This window comes from Callorhinus ursinus, unplaced genomic scaffold, assembly GCF_003265705.2.
Source record: "Callorhinus ursinus isolate GAN/ISIS: 27379988/994484 unplaced genomic scaffold, GSC_fseal_2.0 scaffold43, whole genome shotgun sequence".
NCBI classification, from domain to species: domain Eukaryota; kingdom Metazoa; phylum Chordata; class Mammalia; order Carnivora; family Otariidae; genus Callorhinus; species Callorhinus ursinus.
In genome coordinates, this window is record NW_027397105.1 from 8,144,878 (window position 1) to 8,167,291 (window position 22,414).

Below are 22,414 nucleotides of genomic sequence, written 5' to 3' on the forward strand. Positions count from 1 at the left end.
GCGTATCATGAAGTTTCTGCCTCCCGTGCCTTTCTTTCTATATGTTTCCCCTTGCGTCTAGACTGCGCTTTTCTGCCCTCCAGTCCCCTTAAAGCATCTGACTCCTGCAGAGTCTTGAAGTCTGTTTAGGAGTGCTGGAAGGATGTTTGCCCTGCCTGCCTCCCGGCTACTTCAGAGCCCATTTTAGCACATCTCCTTTTCACTGTGCTGTGCACATTATTATAATCATCTGTATCCTGGTCTTTCCGTTAGATTAAAGGTCAGCAAACCCTTTTCAGTTAAGGGCCAGAGAGTAAATATTTTAGGTTTTGTGGGCCATACTGTCTCTGTTGCAACTACCCAACCCAGCCTCGGGTGTGAGGGCCAACCATAGCACGATGTAGACAGCGAGTGTGGGTGAGTTCCAACGCAACTCTGCTAATGGACACTGAAATCTGACTCTCGGATAATTTTCACATGTCACAGAATATTCTTCTCCTTTGGATTTATTTTTCCAGTCATTAAAAAAAATGTAAAAAAAAAACAAAAACGTATTGTCTTGTGAGCTGTACCAGGAGCAGGTGCAGGTGGGACATGAGCTTGCCAACCCCTACATTAGAGTATGAATTTCTTTTTTTTTTAAAGATTTTATTTATTTATTTTGATGGAGAGAGAGAGAGACAGCGAGAGAGGGAACACAAGCAGGGGGAGTGGGAGAGGGAGAAGCAGGCTTCCCACTGAGCAGGGAGCCCGATGCGGGACTCCATCCCAGGACCCTGGGACCATGACCTGAGCCGAAGGCAGTCGCTTAATGACTGAGCACCCCAGGCACCCCTAGAGTATGAATTTCTGGAGAGCAGATCCAGTACCTCATTGTTAGGGTGACCATACCAGTGTGTCGTCCAGATTGGGATCCTTTTGAGAGCGAGAAGGGTTGCTGTTAATGATGCTGGGATCACAGGGGGTAAAGAGGGAGCTGCCCCAGGCAGAGAGAGATGGTTACACTAGTCACGGTTGTTCCCTTGTTGGCTGTGTAGTTTTATTGTGGGTCCTAATCCCTCAGCCCTGGTTCTTGACTTTAGTGGCCCATTTCCCTGGTTGATTCACAGGCTTGGGGGGGTGTGCAAGGTTCTGAAATCGTCTAGAGCATGAAAGCTTTACACCCGCAACAATTAACTTCCTCTGAAGGAAGCAACTGTGTGTTTAACTGTGGTTTTCAGAGTGGATCAAAGTGGAACCGCGCATATTCTAGACAATTAATGCTTATAATTTTTTTAAAGATTTTATTTATTTATTTATTTATTTGAGAGACAGAGCATGAGTGGGGCGAGGGGCAGAGGGAGACGCAGACTCCCCACTGAGCAGGGAGCCCAATCCCAGGACTCTGGGATCATGACCTGAGCCGAAGGCAGATGAGATGCTTAACTGACTGAGCCACTCAGGCGCCCCTTTTGCATATAATTTTTAAATATGTCTCTCCCAGAGAATTTTCCTCTGTTGAGTGACCAGAGTATGAGTTCATACAATCAAAATTAAAATGACATTTACTGTGGACAAAAGTATAGAACTGAAGCAGAAAAGATTGTTTCATGTTATATTAACGTCTTCTGTCTTTTTTTCAATCTTTTTGCAGTTTTTTGAGGTGCCGTTTGATTCAAACATGAATAGGACAAAGAACAGACCTCTCGTTCGTGGACAAATCAGGTAAAATCATGAATAGAAGTCTCTTTCACCTTCTAGAACATTCCTTTGCTTGTTTATCCTGAATCATGTCCCAGCCTTTTGCCTTGAGCTGTGAGGTGAAAATAACACCCTCCCAAAGGGACACGTTGATTTGGATGCGCAGTACTTTTAAACTCTCCCCAAAATGTACTACAGAGCACTTAAAACGGATCTAAGATTTGCTGTTCTGTTGTGGGAGTAACTCATGCAATGGATTTCTTTATGAAATTCCATTTTGAAACACGGACTTGTTTCATTGGTAGTGGCTGAGGATGAAAACATTCCATTAACACAAATGATTTCAGACAAATCCATATAGGGTCTCCAAAGAAAGATCTGTCTGAAGCCTTAGTTTTTCAGACAAACTGATAATGCTGTTATCTGCCGAGTAAAGCACTACCCCCATTACTCTCCTTTCTACCAAATTCAATTAAGTAGAACTAAAAGGCATATAAATATTTTAATATCACTAATGGTTAATAATTAAACATTTTACTTCCTGGAGACCTTGAAACTGGCATTTAAAAAAAAATTTTTTTTTCAAATCCAGTGGATATCATAAGCCAAGAAGAATAAAAAGAACCAAATGGTTTTACTGACGATTCTAAATCAGTGAATCCTCTCCTATTTCCAGGCAGTGCCCTGATGGAGCTTAAAATGTATTGGGGTAACTTTGGATCAAGTAATCACACATATTCAGTAAAACCATAAAGGGAACAAATGCAGATACAGTCGGAAGTCTATGTAAAAATGATTTTTAATATTAGCTGTTTGGAGCCGTTCAGTTCTTTAAAATACCATTATATTGCAAAGAGTAATGAAAACATATAAGAACAGATATCCCATATCCACTGATACTCGATTTCCTTTTTTGAGATACAAATAAACCATCTGCTGTTTTTATTTAAAGTGTCAGAAGTACTTTTATCTGGGGGGAGTTGTTCTAGAAGAGCAAATAGAAACTCCTCGTCACCCAACTCAAAAGCTAGAAGCTGCCCGTGCCTCTCGTGAGATCACTGGGAAGTCCTTACGCCTTCCTACAGGGAAATCACACCCCCCCCAACCCTGAAAACCGACCAGCAAGTAGCCCTTAGGCATCTAATGATCAGATAAAGGCCTGCCATCGTCCTCCTATCTCCTCTTACTCTGCCCAGTGTGGTCACCTTCTGCACCCAGGAACGCCAAGCCGACTAGTGCATCCAGGGAGAGGCGCACATGACCTTGTGGTTGGCATCGGGCAATGCCCATCCTTTACAGGAAAGAGGCTGCCGCACAATCGTTAGTCTTGTTAAACCGGTACTTTAATCTTTTGTTTGCAAGATGACCCGGGCAGAATCTCATCTATGCTAATAAACCTTAATTGCTACCTAAAGTAGCCTCTAAAAGGGCAAATGTTAGGGCTGAAAAAAGGACTCCCAACTTATGTGAAGAGCTGGGATGTATTTTATTAAACAGATGCAAGGAGCTGTTCCTTGAGTCTGGGGCAGAAGAAATCTTGCCCTAAGAATCATAGTTTTAAAACTGAAGACTTTATATCTCGCCACGTAGGGTTTATTATAACCTGGTAAATGATTAAGTACTACACAGATATTTTATAACTGGGTGGCCGTGGGGGGGTATAGTAGAAAGTCTTATAGACCACCCATTAGCATTAATTTCTCAGCTTTGGTGGTTCTGACATTCACAATGGCTATTGGGCATTTAAGTGCAAAGCCCAGCCAGTTTATTTTGAAATTCTCGATTTGGCATTTACTGCCCCATTTGACTTAGGCTGATCTGCCTTATTGAATCTATCCCACTTCATAGACTTTGCAGTTTGGCGTGTGAAGTGTAAGTTGCCGACGTTATTGACAGGTCTGGGAAGGAAGTCCTTGGACGTCTTTGCTGATGATAGCTGTTTCCGTCTTGTACCTAGCTTGGCACCTCTCCATTCTAATGAAATACTATGAACATTTATGGGGGGGAGGGGATTATATATATATATAGAGAGAGAGAGAGAGCATTTTTTTTAGGTGATTAATTATTTTGAAAATTTTTACCGAAGTAAATAAAATTATATTCTAAGGAGTTAAAGAAATATACTTAAGGAAAGAAACATATGCCTGGACTAGTTGTTCTGGTTTTTTGGGTTTTTTTGAGAACCTGGGAAATCGGTACAGTTGTGCACACATGTGGCTGCCATTCTCTGAACTTTTCGTCGTTTTTTCCAGAAAAACGTGGCAGGGTGGGTGGGCACTGAAAGCTTTGTGGAGCTGACCCAGAAATAGTGCTTTTTTGCTTGTTTAATTTAGTCTTTATTCCAGAGAGGATTAGAGGTATCGTAAGACTGTATTTTATTTTTTTTTAAGATTATTTATTTATTTATTTATTTGAGAGAGAGAGAGAGAGAATGAGAGAGAGCACGAGAGGGAAGAGGGTCAGAGGGGGAAGCAGACTCCCTGCCGAGCAGGGAGCCCGATGTGGGACTCGATCCCGGGACCCCAGGACCACGACCCTAGCCAAAGGCAGTCGCTCAACCAACTGAGCCACCCAGGCACCCCGTAAGGCTGTATTTTAGCAAAGCAGAGAGATGTGTAAAGAAAGTCAGGGTTATAGAAAATAGAATATGCGATAAATGGTAAGAACCAGGAAAGCTTCTCCAGTTCACCTCGTTAATAAGGTTCAACTGTGGATTTCATTCTGCATTCCCGGTGAAATTACAGCTCCATCGTAAGGGTAAGCATTGTGTGTATTACAAAGAAGTGGGAGAACCAAAATTTGGCCTCCTCCATTGGACTCCCTGCCCTGAGTCCATAGCAACTACACATAACTGTCTCTGAAAGTCTCTTTGTCCATCAGAAGAAAACCCCACTCTAGGGAGACCGAACTTCTGCCTCTCCATTCTTTAAAAAATAAGATGGGACACTTGGTGATGATCTTAGAAGAATGTTCTCTGTGACTTCCGTGGAGGAAGCAAATCATTTTCTAAGGCATCTCTCAGCACAAGCCAGGGGAAAATACCAAAGAACGGCTCCTGCTGTGAGAACCGCTTAGAGTGAATCTCCTTGAAGCAAGTGGGGAGGAAGAAGCTCATGGTCAGACATATTGGCCTAAGGACTATCTCTAGTGGTTCAGCTTGATCCAGGGATTAAAGGTTTATTTATTTATTTGAGAAAGAAAGAGAGGAGGGGCAGAGGAAGAGGGAGACAGAGAATCAACAGCAAACTGCGCTGAGCATGGAGCCTGACGCGGGGCTCGATCCCACAACCCTGAGATCACAACCTGAGTCAAAACCAGAGTCAGACGCTAAACCGATCCTGCCACTCGGGGTCCCTGATCCCAGGGTTAAACTGAGACCGTGAAAGAGAGAGGAGAAAGGTGCCGGTCTCGTGTGTCAAGCAGTGTGGGGAATGTCCTCTGCCACGTGACACAATTGTAAAGTGGGCTAGCGGTGGAGTGGCCATTTGTCCCGTTTGCCCAGGACAGTCCTGCTTTACACCAGAGTTACTGATGGCGTCCCACTCTCAATAATGTCCGGGCTGGATGATGACTCTGTGCCACCTGATATAAAGGGATGGTGGGGACGGCTCTAATGTTCACAGAAGTCCCTTATTTTTAAGTGTATATTTCCTATAAATTCCAATTGCTTTTTTTTCTGACTAGGGGAGGAAAAAAAAAGCACATAAATGGAGAGTATGTTGTGTCTAAATCAGTTTGTAGATACACACCATGACACATACCCCTCGAAATAGCTTTTTAAAGATGACACTTGCTGTCTTTACATTTGCTTATAAATTAGAGGAGATAAATAAGGTCCGCTAACTGGTTTGGACATTTCTGGCAAAAATGTCACGGTTCTGAATGACTTGTCAGGAGGGAGTTGGGCTTAGAGCTCCCTTTTGATTCTCTGGCAGAGAAGAGAGCGTAGAATTCATGTCACATGTCAGGAACTCACACTGAAGGGCAAGTCACCTCACCTAAGGAGTCAAATCCACAAGTTACGTAATGAAGGTAAATGTCAAGAGAAGTTTATCTTCTTCTTGAAAGTCAGACCCAGTGTGATCCAGTTTTAACTTGGTGACTAGAGAAAGTTAACCAGCAATTTTTAAAAAATCTGTATAATAGAAGGCATTTCAGTCTTCAGATGTTCTTCATATGGTAGTCAGCGTCTAGTGAAAAATGTTACCTAACAGACCCGAAGCTTGGGCAAGTCACCGAGTTAACCTTTCTCTACCACCTCTCCCTCCTGGAGGGATCGCGGTTCCAGCCTTGTTCATCTCATGCCATCGCCGTACAGGTAACAAGATCCGTAAAATCATGCAAATACATGTGCATTGTTGGGAAGAAGGTTTAAAACTCAAGAGAAAAAAAAAGGAGTTATTTGTAGAAATTTCACCTGTTTCCAAAATTTGCTTTAAAATGTAAATATTCCAATACTTATCAGGCAATAACATAAAAAAGAAATGTAGGTTAGTTTCTAGGGTTAGGGAGAAAGAAGCAAAACACGTGGAAAGGGAGAGAACTCAGAACGTGGCAGGTGTGTTTGTGTGACCATCCAGCGGCAGCTTGTAAGAGAAGGTCGTCCCAGTAGAGGAGTGTGCCAGTTGCCAGGGTTACTAAGAGGTGGATGACAGGCTCTCCGTTCTCTTAGGATAGCATGGAGGAGGTGACAGGCCCGTGGCGTAAGGACACGAATTGTCGCCGTGAGAAGTACAGTTCACTCTGCAGATGTATCTCCAGATGCACCTGCCAGTCAGGCCCCGCACCGGACGCCAGAGGTGTAACGGTCAGCACGGCAGAAGGGACGTGCCGGGTGACGTGGCAGCACAAAGAGGAGAACCTGACCCGGACCGCGGAGGTCCAGGGTGGACTTAGCGGAGGGGTGCGGTCTTGATGCTGAGAACCAGAGGATGAGCAAAAGCTGACCCAGCCTGTTCTGTTTTGAGTTCTTTCCATTGCTGCCTCCCCGGCCGCACCTTCCCTGGGGGTCGCTAGCCTCCTTCTGATCTCGTTCTTTCTCCGCAGACTCTGCACTCTACACTGTCTGTACCTCCGGGCCAGACCGCCTTTCTGGGCAGAGACCCTCTGAAAGTCTCTTTCGGGGTGCCTCCGGAGGCATCTCAGCTTCCGGAAGTACACATCCCAGTACATCACTTCCTCTCCCACACTGGCTTTTTTGTTCATTCACATTCCAAAATCAGGCACCCGTAGGTCACTCCAGACTTTCTGTCCCGCCCCCTTCATCCGACTGTGGGCCAGACTGTGTCTTTCCAGCCCCCAGAAGCACTCGGGAGTCTGCCCTCTCACCCTATTTTTAATGCCACGATACCAGAGGGAACAAAGCAGACAGAATCCCTCACGTCACGGAGCCTGCGTTCCGGCCATCACACCTGGCAGATCGCCGATGCTTAATGAGGGATGGGTGCACCGATGGACGGACGGATGGACAGACGTTAGAGACGTAGAAATGACCTGCCACGCGAGGGAAACACAGAAGCGAAGCCTCTGAGACAGGGGTACTTGGCACACAGCATCAAGGGGATGAGGAAGCCATTGGGACAGGCGTGAGCAATCAGTGAGGAGAAGGTGTGAGCATGAGGGTGGGGGAGGGCGGTAGACCTTGACAGACGAACCGACTTTGGATAGGATAGGTGGAGAATAGAGCAAAGGTCATACCAGGCAAGACTGAGCATGAGGAGCAAAGGTGCAAGGGAGGGCAAAATAATGTGTTTGAGGATTAAGGATATAAAGAAATAAATGACTTGGCCAGACTCCGACGGAAGGATTTGAAGGAGCATGGTGAGGAAGCAGAGCCGGGAAGGAGGCTGAGAAAACGTGCCTGCCACACCAAATTGTGAAGTCTGTTCTGTAGGGATCGGACCGTGGTCTGCGTTGTGCTGGGGCTCTTCAGCAGTGCAAGACAAGAAAAAGAAACAACAGGCCTGTGTTTTGGAAAGGAAGAAATGAACTCTTCATTCACGGACAATGTGACGGTTTACACGGAAAATTCAAATGGTCTACAAAAAAGCTACGAGAGCTAGCAAGTGAATATAGTGGGGGGCATGAGACTCAAGGTCAAGACACAGAATCCGGCTGCCTGAAGTTAGGCAAAGAATTCTTACATGAAACACAAAAAGCACAAAAAGTAATAGGTAGATTAGACTTGACCAAAATAAAAATTTCTGCTCTCCCAGAAACACTTCTGAAAATGACCAGACCAGCCGCAGAGTGGGAGAAAATATTTGCAAAGCGTGGAGCTCGTGAGGATCTTGTGTCCAGAATACATACCCAATCCCTAAAACCCACTAACAAGAAAACAGCCCAGTTAAAACATGGACAAAACACTGAAACAAACACTCCATTAAAGAAGACATACGGGGGGGCAGGGGGCGTCTGAGTGGCTCAGTTGGTTAAGCTCTGCCTTTAGCTCAGGTCATGATCCCAGGGTCCTGGGATCGGGTCCCGCATCAGGCTCCCTGCTCAGAGGGATGTCTGTTTCTCCCTCTCCCTCTGCTCATGCTCGCTCTCTCTTTTTTTCTCAAGTAAAATCTTTAAAGAAATGAAAAATAAATAAAACTTAAAAAAATAAAGAAGACATACAGATACCAAATAAACACATAAAGTTTTCAATATCACTAGTCATTAGGGGAAATGCAAATGAAAACCATAGTGAGATACCACTGCACACCTATGAAAACAGTTATCATTTTTATTTTTTTAAAGATTTTATTTATTTATTTGAGAGAGAGAATGAGATAGCATGAGAGGGGGGAGGGTCAGAGGGAGAAGCAGACTCCCCGCTGAGCAGGGAGCCCGATGCGGGACTCGATCCCGGGACTCCGGGATCATGACCTGAGCCGAAAGCAGTCGCTTAACCAACTGAGCCACCCAGGCGCCCAACAGTTACCATTTTTAAAACAATAATACCAAGTGGTGGTAAGGATGTGGAATGACTGGCCTGCTCCTGGGTTGCTGGCGTGAATACAAAGTGGTGGAGTTACTTTTTGTAAAACAGTCTGGCAGATTCCTATAGAGCAAAACAAGATTTGCCATATAACCCCACTCCTGCATGTCTCCAGAAATACATGTCCATACAAAGACCTATACACGAATATTTGTAAGAGTTTAACTCGTGATTACTGAAAGCATCCTAACTGTCCCTCAGCTGGTGAATGTGTGTAGGTACAACGACGGGGATGCAGTTCAAAAGCATTGTAAGTGAAAGATACCAAAGGTTTCATACTGTACAGTTCCATGTGTATGACATTTTGGAAAGCCAAAACTTTGGGGACGGGAATCAGATCAATGGTGACCGGGAATTGGGGGAGAAAGAAGGGGATTGAGTACAGAGGAGCATGAAGGAACTTTGTGAGGGGACAGAAATATTCTGTATCTTGATTGTGGCGATGGTTACACAACTGTACATCTTTTTCAGAACTGAGAACTAACCGTATGCCTGAAACGTGCGAATTTTACCACGTGCAAAATGACTGGATTTTCAGGACACTTCGCTTTCCCCGGGGATCATATTGATGTAGATTGCAGAGCATAAGGTGTTGGGGTCACCCTGCCTGGACTCAAAATCCAGCTTCTCTACCTGCTGCACCAGGCGGGAGCATGGTAGTAAACTGCTGTATTCTCTTCTGTAAAATGGGGATAACGCCCTTACCTTGCAGGGTTAGATGAGAACACGACCTTTTTTCCAAAGCAGATAGTGAATGACCATTCAGTCATCACTGTGTTGGTTACTACTTTTTCAGCAGCCATGTGCTGAGCATCTCTGGGTGTTAGGCTCCGGCTAAGTGCTGGAATATGGCTGACGTGATCCGGTTCCTGCCCTCATTACGGTCCAGTGGGGGAGGTAGAAAGTAAACCAGTGAACAAGTAAGTTTTAAAAGGTCGTTCTAGATGGCCATCAGTTGTGCAAAGAAAATAAACGGGTAATACAAAGCAATTGGTGGAGACCCTTTGAGAGAGAGAGGTAGAGGGACGCTGCTCTTGAGAAAGTGGCATATGCGTTGAGACTCGAAGGGTCAGGATGCAGAGAGTGTGACAGGCGCAAAGCCCCGGCCGTCAGGGTGGGCCCGGCGCGGTGAGGAGAATGGAGGCCGCGGTGACCAGAACGAGCAGAGTGCCCTGGCGTGCAGTCGGAAGTACAGCATGCTGAGAAGTCCGGCTTGAATCCTGGGGGCAGTGGGACGCCAGAAATGAATCATAACTGTGAGATCGCTGTGATTGCATTTATATGTTCAAAAGAACTCTGTAGAATGTACCATAGCGTCACAAGAGTGAGCAGAGCCCTGCTCTGCTGGGCGCAGGGGAGTGGACGATGGCGTGGACCCGGGCGGTCACAGTGGAGGTCAGGTTTGTGGTTGCTCCACTCAGAAGGCGGGCTGGCCACCCTTGCTCGCAAGTTCACTTGAATTGCATCTGCTCTGCAAAGCCTTTCCATCTTCCCTGCGGATCACGGGTCTCCCGCAGATAAACCCCACCCATCCCTGCCCCCCTGCCTCTGTTCCTCCCGTTCCTGTCCACCTGCCTTCTCGAGTTTTCTCTCTTCCACAAGGTCTCCCCTGTCTGCACTCATCACCTTTCTTAAATTCTGCAGCCTCCGTGCAGGCACCACGTAATCCGTCAGGAGGTAGAGTAGCAAAGCGGACCTGAGAACCGAACCCCCAGAGAAGTAGTAGCCCCACTGTCCCGTCGAGCACTCCCAGCCGCCACAGCAAAATGACATGGCTGTTCAGTCTGCGAGCCAGTGCCCGACGTTTAGACAGAAAGGACTAGACCCTGCAGGGAAACAGACCTCTCTAGGAGTCTCCTCCCCGGGGAGCCATAGAAGCCGAATGGTCTGAGCACCCAGCCATCTAAATACAGACCCACCTTTTGTTGAATTCAGTGATTCTCGAGCTTGAGTGGACATTATTTTCCAGAATTGGACGTACGTAACCTTGCGTGCACTTTCTGGATCGCTGCAGGGGATTCTGAAGGATAATTTTGAGTATCATGTATTTTCACCATAGGGCCGACCTAAATAAAGGAGACAGACGACAGCAGCCCCACTGTGTTTCCAGACCGTGAAAATGCACACGGTCCTGTGACGGGTTTGATGTCCAGCCTCAGTGCTGCCTGCCCTCTGTTCCCCGAGCGGCCACCGCGGCTTCGTCTGCGTTGTTCCCGGTGATGGAGAAAGTGACGTTGCGTGCATTTAATAGACGAGGAATAGTAAGACAATTGATGGTTTTCAAAAGAGCCAGTTAGAGTATGCGCACACCCATTACGTTTTAGGCAACAGAAATTTTCTGCAGTTGTGTTGAGAATCAAAGGTGAACATCTTTACAACTACAGTACCATCCAATGATAAAATCTGTGAAATTATACTATCATCTGTTTCATTTTCCCAAAGAGGGTACAGAGGACAGTACTTTGAATGATCTCTTGTATTGCCTGCATAAAATGCCAAGTCTGTATATCGAAGGTTATCACTCACCATTAAGAAAAGAAAGACTGTCTTCTTTATCAACTGTAGGGAACATACTGTTTTTCCTAGTGGATCGAAAGATGGCTTTTTTTTTTTTTTTTAAATACTAAGATGACATGTTTAAGTCCATCCTAACTCTTGCAGGCCTGCAAGAAGGGATTATTAACTCCGATTGTCTGTTCCAGAGAACAGTGTGGTCTTAACGGTAATTGCAAGTGGTTAATAGAAACATCCTTTTGCAGCTTCCGTTTACCAAACGTAATTCCTGTGGAAACATTTGACCCCTTGCCTTTCTGAGCTTTTTACTTCAGCCCTGGGGCCTTTGTGGCAGAATTATTTATCAGAGTCTTTAATGGCTTGCGGGCCACTTGATGAATTTGAGCACACCGTACGTCACGTCACTTAGGAAGCATCCCAGATGCTCGCGGCTAAACTCAGGAGTCTTGGTGCCTTTGGCTAGAGAACTCTGGCATCTCTGTTTGCATCCGAGGACATCTGGAGAGAGTGGTTCCTGGGGGTCTGAGTGGCGCCTCACCACAGTTTATCCCTGGTGTGCTTGGAGCCAACTGCCTCTGTTCCCCTGTGGCTGAGCGATCCACAGCTCCAGTATCTGGGGACACGTGTTGGTAAAGGAACTTGTCACGGGCAAAACCAAGAAGTGTGACGCCTCTGAGCCTCCTGTCTCCCGTCCTTCCACCCCCTTCCATGTCACGGCTATCCAGTGCCCCAGAATTCCTTCCACCACTGGAGCGCCCTGACTTCCTGCAACGTGGGTCCTAATTGGATTAAATGGATCTGGTAGTTGGAGGATGACCAAGGTGAGGGGTCAGAGGAAGAGGGGGGGTTAGAAGGGGATGTTCCCCAGTAGTTCTTCCTCAGATGCACCTCAGTTCTGCTTAGGAGGACCAAGTATTTTTCCATAGCAGATAATAGCTGGTGGAAGCTGACACCTGTTTTTTGGCAGCTGTTGGGAACCCCTGAGGCCCTTGGGACCCCGTTTCTACTGGTGGTCCGCAAGCTCAAAGACCTAGAGACCAGCTTGCCTGAGAGCAGGTGCTGGGCTTAGACTCTCCCTGGGGTCTCTCTCATACCTCTTCCAACCCCACCACCCCATTGAGGCCCTTCCTTCTGACTTCATATTTAGACACGTGGTCCTTCTGTCCTGGAGAAAAGTCTGCTAAATCAGCTGTTGCATCTAGTTTTTCTCTTACTCTCCTTATCGCCAGACTTCCCTCAGGGTTTCAGTGACAGGTTGGCCTCCTCACTCACTGTCCACGTCTGCTTTTCTCTATACTTCCAACTTCATTTTCCTCTCTCAGTGCCTTGGCTCTTCTGATCCCACCTTCCCTTGAACGGACTCAGCATCAAAATGGCAGCCTCAGCCTTAGCCCCCCGGGGGCCCCGGCGGAGTCCTCTGCCCCAGTCCCAAAGCCTTGTGAGAGGAAACAGGATTGTCCAAGTTTGGGCCAGATGCATCATCCCGGGTCCAGTCCCCTGGGGCAAGGGAAGGGGATGCAGGGACCGTGAAGTGTGGGGGCGGGGCGGGGGAGAGTGGGGAGGCACACGGAGGACCTAAGGCTACTCCCTCCACTGAACTTGAGCTTGCTCTTGGCCAGATGTGTATCTTAGGCGCTCATTCTGCTTTGTCACTTTCTAGCTATGACCCACCTCCCCCACACCCAGTGTACACACTTTATGTCAGATGCTTTCCGTGAAGATAATAGATTTGATATTTCCTGAGTCTTGTGTTTTGCCTCATGTACAGAGAGGTACGCATCCTCCCTCGCCATCCTCCGTGTGTTTGACGGATCGTCTGTGGGAGCGTTGCCCAGTTCTGTCAAAGCCAGAGTTTTCTGTTTTAGGTTCTCTTTCAGGTTCTGTTTAGGTTCCCATTTCTGTTTTAGGTTCTCTTTGTTTTCAGAGAAGACAGAGGGTTGCAGACACCTTTAATCGTCCCTCTTTACCTATTTTGAGGTCCCTCAGACTTAAATTTCTAATGTATCCTAAACATGTATTTTTTATTAAGTCATAACCTTTTTCCTGGTCTATCTTAACTCAAATGAATTGTTCTTAAGAATGTCAAGGTCTAGGGCGCCTGGGTGGCTCAGTTGGTTAAGCGACTGCCTTCGGCTCGGGTCATGATCCTGGAGTCCCGGGATCGAGTCCCGCATCGGGCTCCCTGCTCGGCAGGGAGTCTGCTTCTCCCTCTGACCCTCTTCCCTCTCGTGCTGTCTATCTCTCATTCTCTCTCTCTCAAATAAATAAGTAAAATCTTAAAAAAAAAAAAAGAATGTCAAGGTCTAGTGTTTCTTCTGTATATTTTAGAATTAAATAATTCCTTTGTCTAATTCAATTCATTAAGAATTTATTGATTACTGATAATGTTACCAGCACTGGCAAGTTCTGTTTTTATAATACTCAGAAGGCTTATAACCTGGGTGAAAAAATTAGCCAGATGCATAAAACGCTTTGCAGACGGCCGAGAACAGCCCTCCAATATGCACTGAGTGAAACGAGGGAAGCAGGACAAACAAGAAGGGCTCTGGGAGGTCAGGAAAAGGAAGTCCGGGTAAGGACAGCCTGGACAGCAAAAGAGCTTCCTGAAGGCAGGCCTGGGCCAAGCGTCCTTCCTTGTTATTTTGAAACACGTGTATTTTGATGACCTCTCCTGGAATTAGCCGTTTTGCAGCTCGGTGCTGCTGACAGGGAAATAATGCATGTCCACGTTCGTTTTTTCAACTTAATGGATCAGACGAGGGTGATCCATAACTGGGAAGCTGTAGGTGTGGGCTGCAGGTAGGAGGGATAGAAAGGTAAGAGTGGACCGAAAGTTTATTGGGACAGGACAAATGAAAACACTTGGGGTCGGGGTCGGGGTCGGCCACTACCTGTTGTTTAAATAAATGACGAAGGTGGAGTTTTCCAAGTGAAATGAATGGATCGTTTAGTTGGCATTATTAACTTAAAGAACGGGGTTTAGCTTAAGCATTATAGGGATTTACAAGAGACATTTTTCAAATTTACTGAAGGTTTTACCAGTAAGCACTTAAGCAAATGTAAACATTTTGCAGGCTGCAGGGGAGCTGAGAATATTATTCATCACCCAGGCCCACTGGTCCAGTGGACAAGTGCCCAGACCAGGCGAACGCCCCGCAGAGTTTCTAAGGATTGTTATGATTAGTCTCTGGGTGTGTATATACTGCAAATGTGATAAGAACATAAACATTTTATAAGTATAGAAATTTCTTTTTTTTTTTAGTGTTAGCCAATCATTTGAAGTGGCAGGAAGAACAAATTTCATCTCAACTTAATAATCGTGGTGCTAAGGTAGAGAATTGTGTTCTGAAAATTATTCCACATGACGAACCACTCAGGAGGAAGAGTCAGCAGAAAGGTTTTGTACACATCATTGTGCTTCGCCATGGCAGTGGGTGAAAGGGGAGCACTGGTGTTTTCTGGACGTGAACGTTCCTTTCTCTCATTGTCTTAAGGAAGAAGAAAGCATTTACAGTTACTCTGAAGCATCGTGAGTTGTGAACATTTCTCGCCAGCCGTCCTGGGGATGGGGGAGTCTTCAGTTCCCATGTCCCATCTTATAACCAAAAAACATTCAGATATTCTCATAAATATAAATACAGAGGGTTAACTATCACATTGTAGGAACCCACTCAATCCCTTGTGGCCACTTGAGCAGTAAGTCCTAGGAGCCAACACCTTTTATTAATCACCTGGAGTCAGTGAGTCTCCCATGTTGTCACTTTATCTCTCTCTTCTCGAATGGGACGAGGTGAAAAGATCTGGCACGACGGAACGCCATTCCCGTTGACCGGTGGTACATGGGGGGTGGTCTGAAGGCGGTGTTCGTTCCTTCGTGTGCGTGCTTTGTAAAGGTCTGTCTCAGACAACGTTTGGGGTGCACCGGCCTTGGATACGGGGAACAGAAAGATGAAGAGTCCCGAGTGCAGGCCTTAAAGCAGTTCGGATGTGGTGGGATGGGCGGGAGGCCTGACGGACTGAGACGTCTGTGAGAGCCAAAGGCATGAGGACCACCCGTGGGCCGGGGCGGGGGGCAGGAAGGAGAGCAAGCTGAGGGGGAACGTGCTTGGAGGACTTGTTTGGATGTGGAGGCTGAATCTCAGAGGCTGGGGAAGAAATTGCCACACGAGACTGAAGAAAGTCCTGGAGGGGTCAACTCCAGGGCAGTGGAATGAGCGATCTGTACTTGGTGGTGGAGAACTTTCACTGGGCCGCTTGTTGCAAAATGGCAGCCAACAGGCCAGATCCTGAAGAGACCTCTTCTGTTTGGCCCGCTGTGCATTTCTACTGTTGCCAGCACTTAAAAAGCAGAAAATGCTAATGTAAACCCCGGGTTTCTGGGCTTCTTTGCACGTTCCCACATGGTATGTGCCAGTCAGACCTGAGGACCAGTTCCCACTGTGTGTCACCACTCCTGTTTCTTCAAGGAGGCCCCCTTTGCTCCTTAACATCGCCAGCCTGGTCCCTGTGGACGTCCCTGCGTCTGCAGACACTGCCCTAGGCCACCGGCTCTGGTACGAGCAGCTCTGCCCGAGGTGGAGTCCCTTGCAGCTTCGTCTTGGGGGAAGCAGGCGCCTCCAGGTACTCTCCAGAGCTGCAGGATGGGTAGTTTTATTCCCTACCCTTGCTTCTTATAAACTGTGTTTTATTAACACTTTCCAAAGACTCCTTAAAATTCAGTGACCCTCACTTTATGGAGGTGAACAGAACCGCTTTTTGAAATAGAATCCTATAAATTAAAAAGGGGAGGGGGTAGGAAAATTAAACCATCTGGCTCAACAGGGAAAAAGGAAAACTCTCGAGGTGTTACGGGAGCTGGGGGTAGTGGAGGAGTTCAGGAGTTTGAGAAATACATTGAGACAGGACCCCCTACACTAGAAACTTGGTTTCCATGGACGGGATCAAACTACAGAAATCACTTCTTGAAAATTCCAGTCTTTGTGCAAATGGGTTATCCTCTATTTAGGCTGAATGGAGGTAGCATAACTCAAGAGTCCCCATTTGCTTTATCCTTGAATTAGAAGTTGGCATTGCATCTCAGAGATCAACAGTGAGTGAGGTTCATCTTCACTCCCCCCAACCCCTGCCTACCTTGCTTATCTCCCTCCTAGACTAGTAAGATTCAGTTGATTTTCAAAACTCATTCAGCTCAGACCTGCTTCGTTTTCTTCCTTGGGGGGAAAAAAAGTTTTTCCTAATATAATGCCATAGCCCCACGTCCTGACTACAGTCATGCCAAACATATGTGCTTATTCTTGAATTTCTGTTAAACTTCTTTTTTTAAGATTTATTTATTTGAGAGAGCGAGAGTGCACGCTGGGGGTGGGAAGATGGAAGGAGAGAGAGAGTCCTCAAGCAGACTCCCCGCTGAGCACAGAGCCCCTCATGGGGCTCGATCCCACCACCCCTGAGATCATGATCTGAGCCGAAATCAGGAGTCAGACGCTGACTCTTTTCTTTTAAAATATGATTTGTCTCCAGCTTTTCTTCACCTATTCCTTAAATTCTGAATTTTCATCAGTCCTTGTGGTAGCTGTAACTTGAGTCTTGTTCAGAAATAGAAAACTCCTGAATAAGATGCTGGGGAAACATTTTCAAAACGGTTATCTATAGAGACTTTCCCCGAAAAACTCAGGTCAGAGCTCAAATGTGGGATTTATACAGGAAATTAAAGCTAAATTGGCTTGGTTTGATTAAGGTTTGGGGTTGTCTTTTGTCTTTTAAAGAAGAAGATGTTATTTTGTAATTTAAAAACCATTTATTCTGGAAGAATGACCAAGAAGTATGAGATTAATAGACAAAGAAATAGAGTATTTTAAAGGAAGAATAAATAATTCATAGAAATGTGTGGACAGATTCTCCTTTCTCTAGGCTGTTGTTTCTTTTCGGGAGTAGCCTTGGGCAGGAAAGGGAGGAGAAGGCCACCTGTGTGCTGACGCTCAGTAGAAAGATACCTCAATTTGAAATGTAATTCAGTTTGGGATATGAGTTTGGAAATAAATCATCATTCACCTCTCTGCATGAGCCATGAACCTATTTGCCTGTGTGAATGAATATGAAAAAATCGTTTTAGTTCAATGGCTAGATTATTTTTTCTGCCACCTTCCTACCTCCTTCCCCATAGTGTTTTCCTTATTCATCCCTTTATTCTGTTTTATTGAAAATTAGTAATTGTTTGCAATACCATTACACCCCATTCATCTGCTTTGCTAATCTCTCCCATGTCAGTTATCTCTGGTGACAACCATTCGCAGAGATATGAACTCCCACTCCTTAATAAAGACCATTACAGTGTTGCAAATATGCAAGAGGACCAGCATTTGAAAGGAAAAAAAAATGTTTTCCATGTGATCCATTTAGTTTTTCCTGGTGCTGGTTTATTTTATTTTATTTTTTTGTGATTTGATACAGTAAAGTTAGATTCTTAAAGTTATTGAAAATAAAAATAGTTTTGCCATTTTAATTATTATTAGAAAATGCTACACAGGGTGCCTGGGTGGCTCAGTCAGTTAAGCATCTGCCTTTGGCTCAGGTCATAATCCCAGGGTCCTGGGATCAAGTCCCGTGTCGGGCTTCCTGCTCAGCGGGGACCCTGCTTCTCCCTCTGCCTCTCCCCCCAACTCATGCTCACTCTCTTTCTCTTAAAAATAAATTAAATCTTTTTTTTAAAAAAATGCTACACAACCATCCTACTTTTATAACTCACAATTGAGATGACATTCTTGAGTCTATATACATCTATTTCCGTATTCTAATGTGTATCCGTATGTCTTCGTAAGTTTGAAAAAATTAAATTGGGGGAGCAGTTTACTGCAAGTTTATCAGCCCTTCCTTCAGTTCTCTCTTTTTCCTATTTAGATAATGCCGTCTCATCTTGCCAGTTCTTCTTCACGTAGCCGATGTTAGTTTGAGAATTCATCGCACTCGCATTTGTTTAACGTCTACCTTCCTTTTGAGACTAAACATCGCCCCCTGTTTTGTTCACTGCTGTATACCCACACTTAGCATAGTGGCTGACTATACCAGCAGTGAGAGAAATCGTAATAAATGAATGAGAGACCACGTGAATGCGGGGTGCTCATTTGGTGGGCACTGTGCTAAGTGCCTGCATTTAATTTTTTTTTATTTACGTTCCTGCGTTTAATTTTTAACTCTAAAATACCTCCCATTCTACAGATGAAGAAACTAAGACCAGCAGGTTAAATAATTTGCTCAAGATCATATAGCTTAGTGAGCCAGAGCCCCTGCCTTCCCCACGGTCTTGTTCCTGAGCCTTTTTGTGTAAGCCACTTTGATGTGAGCTCCAACCTTGCCATCAAAAGAGCCCTAAGACACCCTTGATTTTACAGTTGAGGACACTAAGGATCAGAGAGGTTAGATAATTTGCCCCCTTTTACATAGCTAGTGCAAATCAGAACTGGAACTCAGACCACCTGATTCCTGTCCACCATGCTTAGTTAGTTTTGCTATGGTATGGAAACCAGAATATCATACTACTGCTAAAAAGAACATGAACACATTTTAAAAACATTTTTGGTATGAAAATGTCCCGGGAGACACAATAGCAGAGATAGTACAGTGAACCCCAGCAAACTTGTCACCCAGAATCCACAAGATTATCAAGACTTTGACATGCTTGCTTCATGTCACCCTTGTGGCGAAAACACTTAGCAGCATGACTAGATTAAATCAAGGTGGACGGGGCAGAGGGATGTACCTACAGTTCCTCCGTGAGTTGCAAACAGCTAGGCTGCTTCCCTGTGTTCTTTCCTTTTAGAATATGTCAGGAGACATATATCAAAAGACAGCGGGAAATGGGCGACCCACCCAGGCCAGCTGCAGGCAGCGCCGGAGGTGGAGTGGAGATGGAGGCCTTCTGTAGGCTCAGCCTCCGTTGGCTTGGCCAGATGTAGGCCAGATGGGACCAGCACCACACTGGTGATGGCATAGCGGCTTTGGCAAGCCTCCAGGTCACCTGGACCCCTTACAAGTCCCTAGGTGACGCTGATGCTCAAGTGGGTCTGGGGACCACACTCCAACAGAACCCTGGGCCCCACCACAGAGAGTTCCAGTGCGACCTAGGGAACCCCAAGGAAGCCTGCCTGGCCTGTCTTCTCGTTTTGCTTCAAGAAATCAGGCCTCAGAGCAGCATTTGAAATGGAAGCCACCTGCTAAGGAATTTAGATGATAATAGGAGCCAAAGGACTAATGGGAAGAAATGTTTAAGAAAAAAATTTAAGCAAAATTTTTAAATAGTGAATGATGGAAAGGAAAATAACTCTGGGCATGTACGTGTGTGTGTGTGTGTGTGTGTGTGTGTGTGTGTGTGTGTGTGTGTGTGTGTGTGTGTGTGTGTGTGTGTGTGTGTGTGTGTGTGTGTGTGTGTGTGTGTGTGTGTGTGTGTGTGTCTCTCTCTCTCCAGATTTGAGATACTTTCCAAGACCCATCCAGAAGTGGGAGAGAACAGATAGGTTTTTTGATCAAGGGCTGAGCACTCTGATTAGGAGGAAGAGTATATTGAGTCGTTGACCTAAAATAACAAGAAGTCGATCCTCAACAAATTTATCCTTCAAGTCTTTGAGATGTAGCTGGACTTTTATGTGTACTAAGGCAGAAAATCATAGTTGTGTTTAACTGAGATGAGAAAGGAACACACTTGACTAATCCTTTTCTGCATCAGAAATAGATCTCTTTATTAAAATGGCTAAATTTGTGGCGCCAAATGGGTGCCTCAGTGGATTAGCTGTCTGACTCTTGATTTTGGCTCAGGTCATGATCTCACAGTTGTGAAATTGAGTGGTGCATCAGGCTCCACACTCAGCACAGAGTCTGCTTCTCTCCCTCTGCCCCACCCCCTGCTCATGCATGCACTCTCTCCCTCTCAAATAAATTAAGAAATCTTAGAAATAGATCTCTTTATTAAAACTACTGAATTTAAGCCACTTTAAGATCACCGTGATTGCTAAAGATTTCATGGTAAATCAGACTTTAAAAAATAGCCCAGAGGCCACTTGGGACACATTCTCTTCATCCCAGAACCATCACTGTTGCTAGTGCTCTTCCTGCTTGCAGTGGTGGCGTGGCTTGCCATTCTTTTCCTCGAAAATACCTAACATGAACTTCTCTCGTGAGGTGAGCAAATGCTTGTCTGTCTTCGCTGGTCCTCAACGGCAGGCAGAGGGGTCCTTGTGAAAATCACATCTGATTATTTTCTTCCCCTGTTGAAAAAGCAGAGAAATCTTTTTTGACCCCGCATTTGCCCAGAGGCGATGTTCAGGTAGATGTCTCAGCACGGCCTTCCTGGGGCTCTCTGACACCCCCCCCCGCCCCTTGTGCTGCGCCTCCTGCCTGAAACACTGCCCTCCATCCTTCCAGCCCCTCTCCCGCCCATCTAGCACTTCTTGCTAGAATCCTTCCCTGCCCACCCCCAACACCCGCACGCTGTCCATTCGTGGTCCCAGAGTGCCCGTCTTTTTAACTGTCTCACTTCATATAAGTGCTCCCAGGACAAGGACCATGTCTGTCTTACTGCCCACATTCTATCCTAGGTCTGTCTGTGGTTTGGTTTTTGTTTTTTGTTGTTGGTGTTCTTTTTTAATATAGTGCTCCCCATTGTTTTCATCTCAGGAAGTGCAATGGGAAGTTAGGCTCTTTCTACAACGGGGTAAACCAAAGGAGCTTTTAAACCCATAGGAGGCGACTCCCAGTGGAAGGCAACAGCCTAAAGACTCTGGCTGCCCCAGGCCCTCAGCCGACCCAAGAGATCAGAGAATCAGTAAGGCGTATCACAGCCGCGTGCCCCCACCTGTCAGCTGGATTAAACGAATGAGCCAACAAATAAGTCCCGAGTGCAGACCCTGTTTCCAAGTTACTTCACCTGTATAGTTGGCCCTTGAACAACATGGGTTTGAACTGTGCGGGTCCACATACATGCAGATTTTTTTCAGTAAATCTCTTAGAAAATTTTTTGGAGATTTGCAACAATTTGAAAAAACAGACGAATCGCGTAGCAGAGACATTTCAAAAAAACTGAAAAGGTAGGTATGTCATGAACACATACATATATGTAGATACTAATCTACTTTGTCATATACTGTCATAAATATATACACATCTATTATCAAAAGTTAAAATTTATCAAAATGTACGCACACAGGAGACGAACCATGAGAGACGATGGACTCTGAAAAACACACTGAGGGTTCTAGAGGGGAGGGGGGTGGGGGGATGGGTTAGCCTGGTGATGGGTATTAAAGAGGGCACGTTCTGCATGGAGCACTGGGTGTTACACGCAAACAATCATGGAACACTACATCAAAAACTAATGATGTAATGTATGGTGATTAACATAACAATAAAAATTTAAAAAAAAATACCCACACAGACATTTGCAGAGTACACATGGTGCCATGCGAGTAGAGAGAAAGGTAAACAAATGTAAAAGTATCGAATCATAACCACGTAAAATTAACTGCTGTAATAATTTCCTAACCACCTCTCATCGCCATTGTGGTGAGCTCAAGTGTTGTGAGCATCTACCTAAAATGCCGTGAGGGGCGGGGTGGAGGGGGCGCCTGGGTGGCTCAGTCAGTTAAGCATCTGCCTTCGGCTCAGGTCATGATCCCAAGGTCCTGAGATCAAGTCCCGCATCGGGCTCCCTGCTCAGCGAGGAGTCTGCTTCTCCGTCTACCCTTCCCCACTGCTCACGATCTCTCTTTCTCACTCAGATAAATAAAATCTTTAAAAAAACGTGGCGCTAATCATCTCTGCATGAGCAGTTCATCTCCAGTAAATTGCGAATCACAGTAAAAAGGGGTCTCTTGCAGTTCTCACTATCAGTAGTTAAGTCTGGGGGGAGTCAAAAGTTACATGTGGATTTTCTCTTTTTTTAAATTTTTATTTATTTATTTTTAGAGCAAGTGTGTGAGTGGTGGGGGGAGGGGCAGAAGGAAAGGGGGAGAGAGAGAATCTTAAGCAGGGTCCATGCCTACCTCAGCACCCAGCTCAGGGCTCAATTTCACAACCCTAAGACCATGACCTGAGCCAAAATCAAGAGTCGGATGCCTAAGTGACCACCACCCAGGCGCCCCTGGATTTTCAACTATACATTGGGGTCAGTACCCCATCCGCCTCACTGTCTAAAGGTCACCTGAGTCTTGGTTTCTCGTCTGTGAAATGGGAATAATCCTATCTGAATAAACATGTCTTACTTTGTTA

At 45.7% G+C, this 22,414-nt stretch overlaps 1 protein-coding gene across 1 annotated transcript in view; it reads left to right on the forward strand.

Annotated features, from left to right (window-relative positions):
* Positions 1 to 22,414, forward strand: part of COX10 (cytochrome c oxidase assembly factor heme A:farnesyltransferase COX10) — a 125,769-nt gene that overhangs the window by 84,500 nt on the left and 18,855 nt on the right. The window contains exon 5 of the mRNA XM_025864082.2: positions 1,613 to 1,683. Coding sequence (XP_025719867.1) covers positions 1,613 to 1,683 — 71 coding nt within the window. The remainder of the gene's footprint in view (positions 1 to 1,612; positions 1,684 to 22,414) is intronic.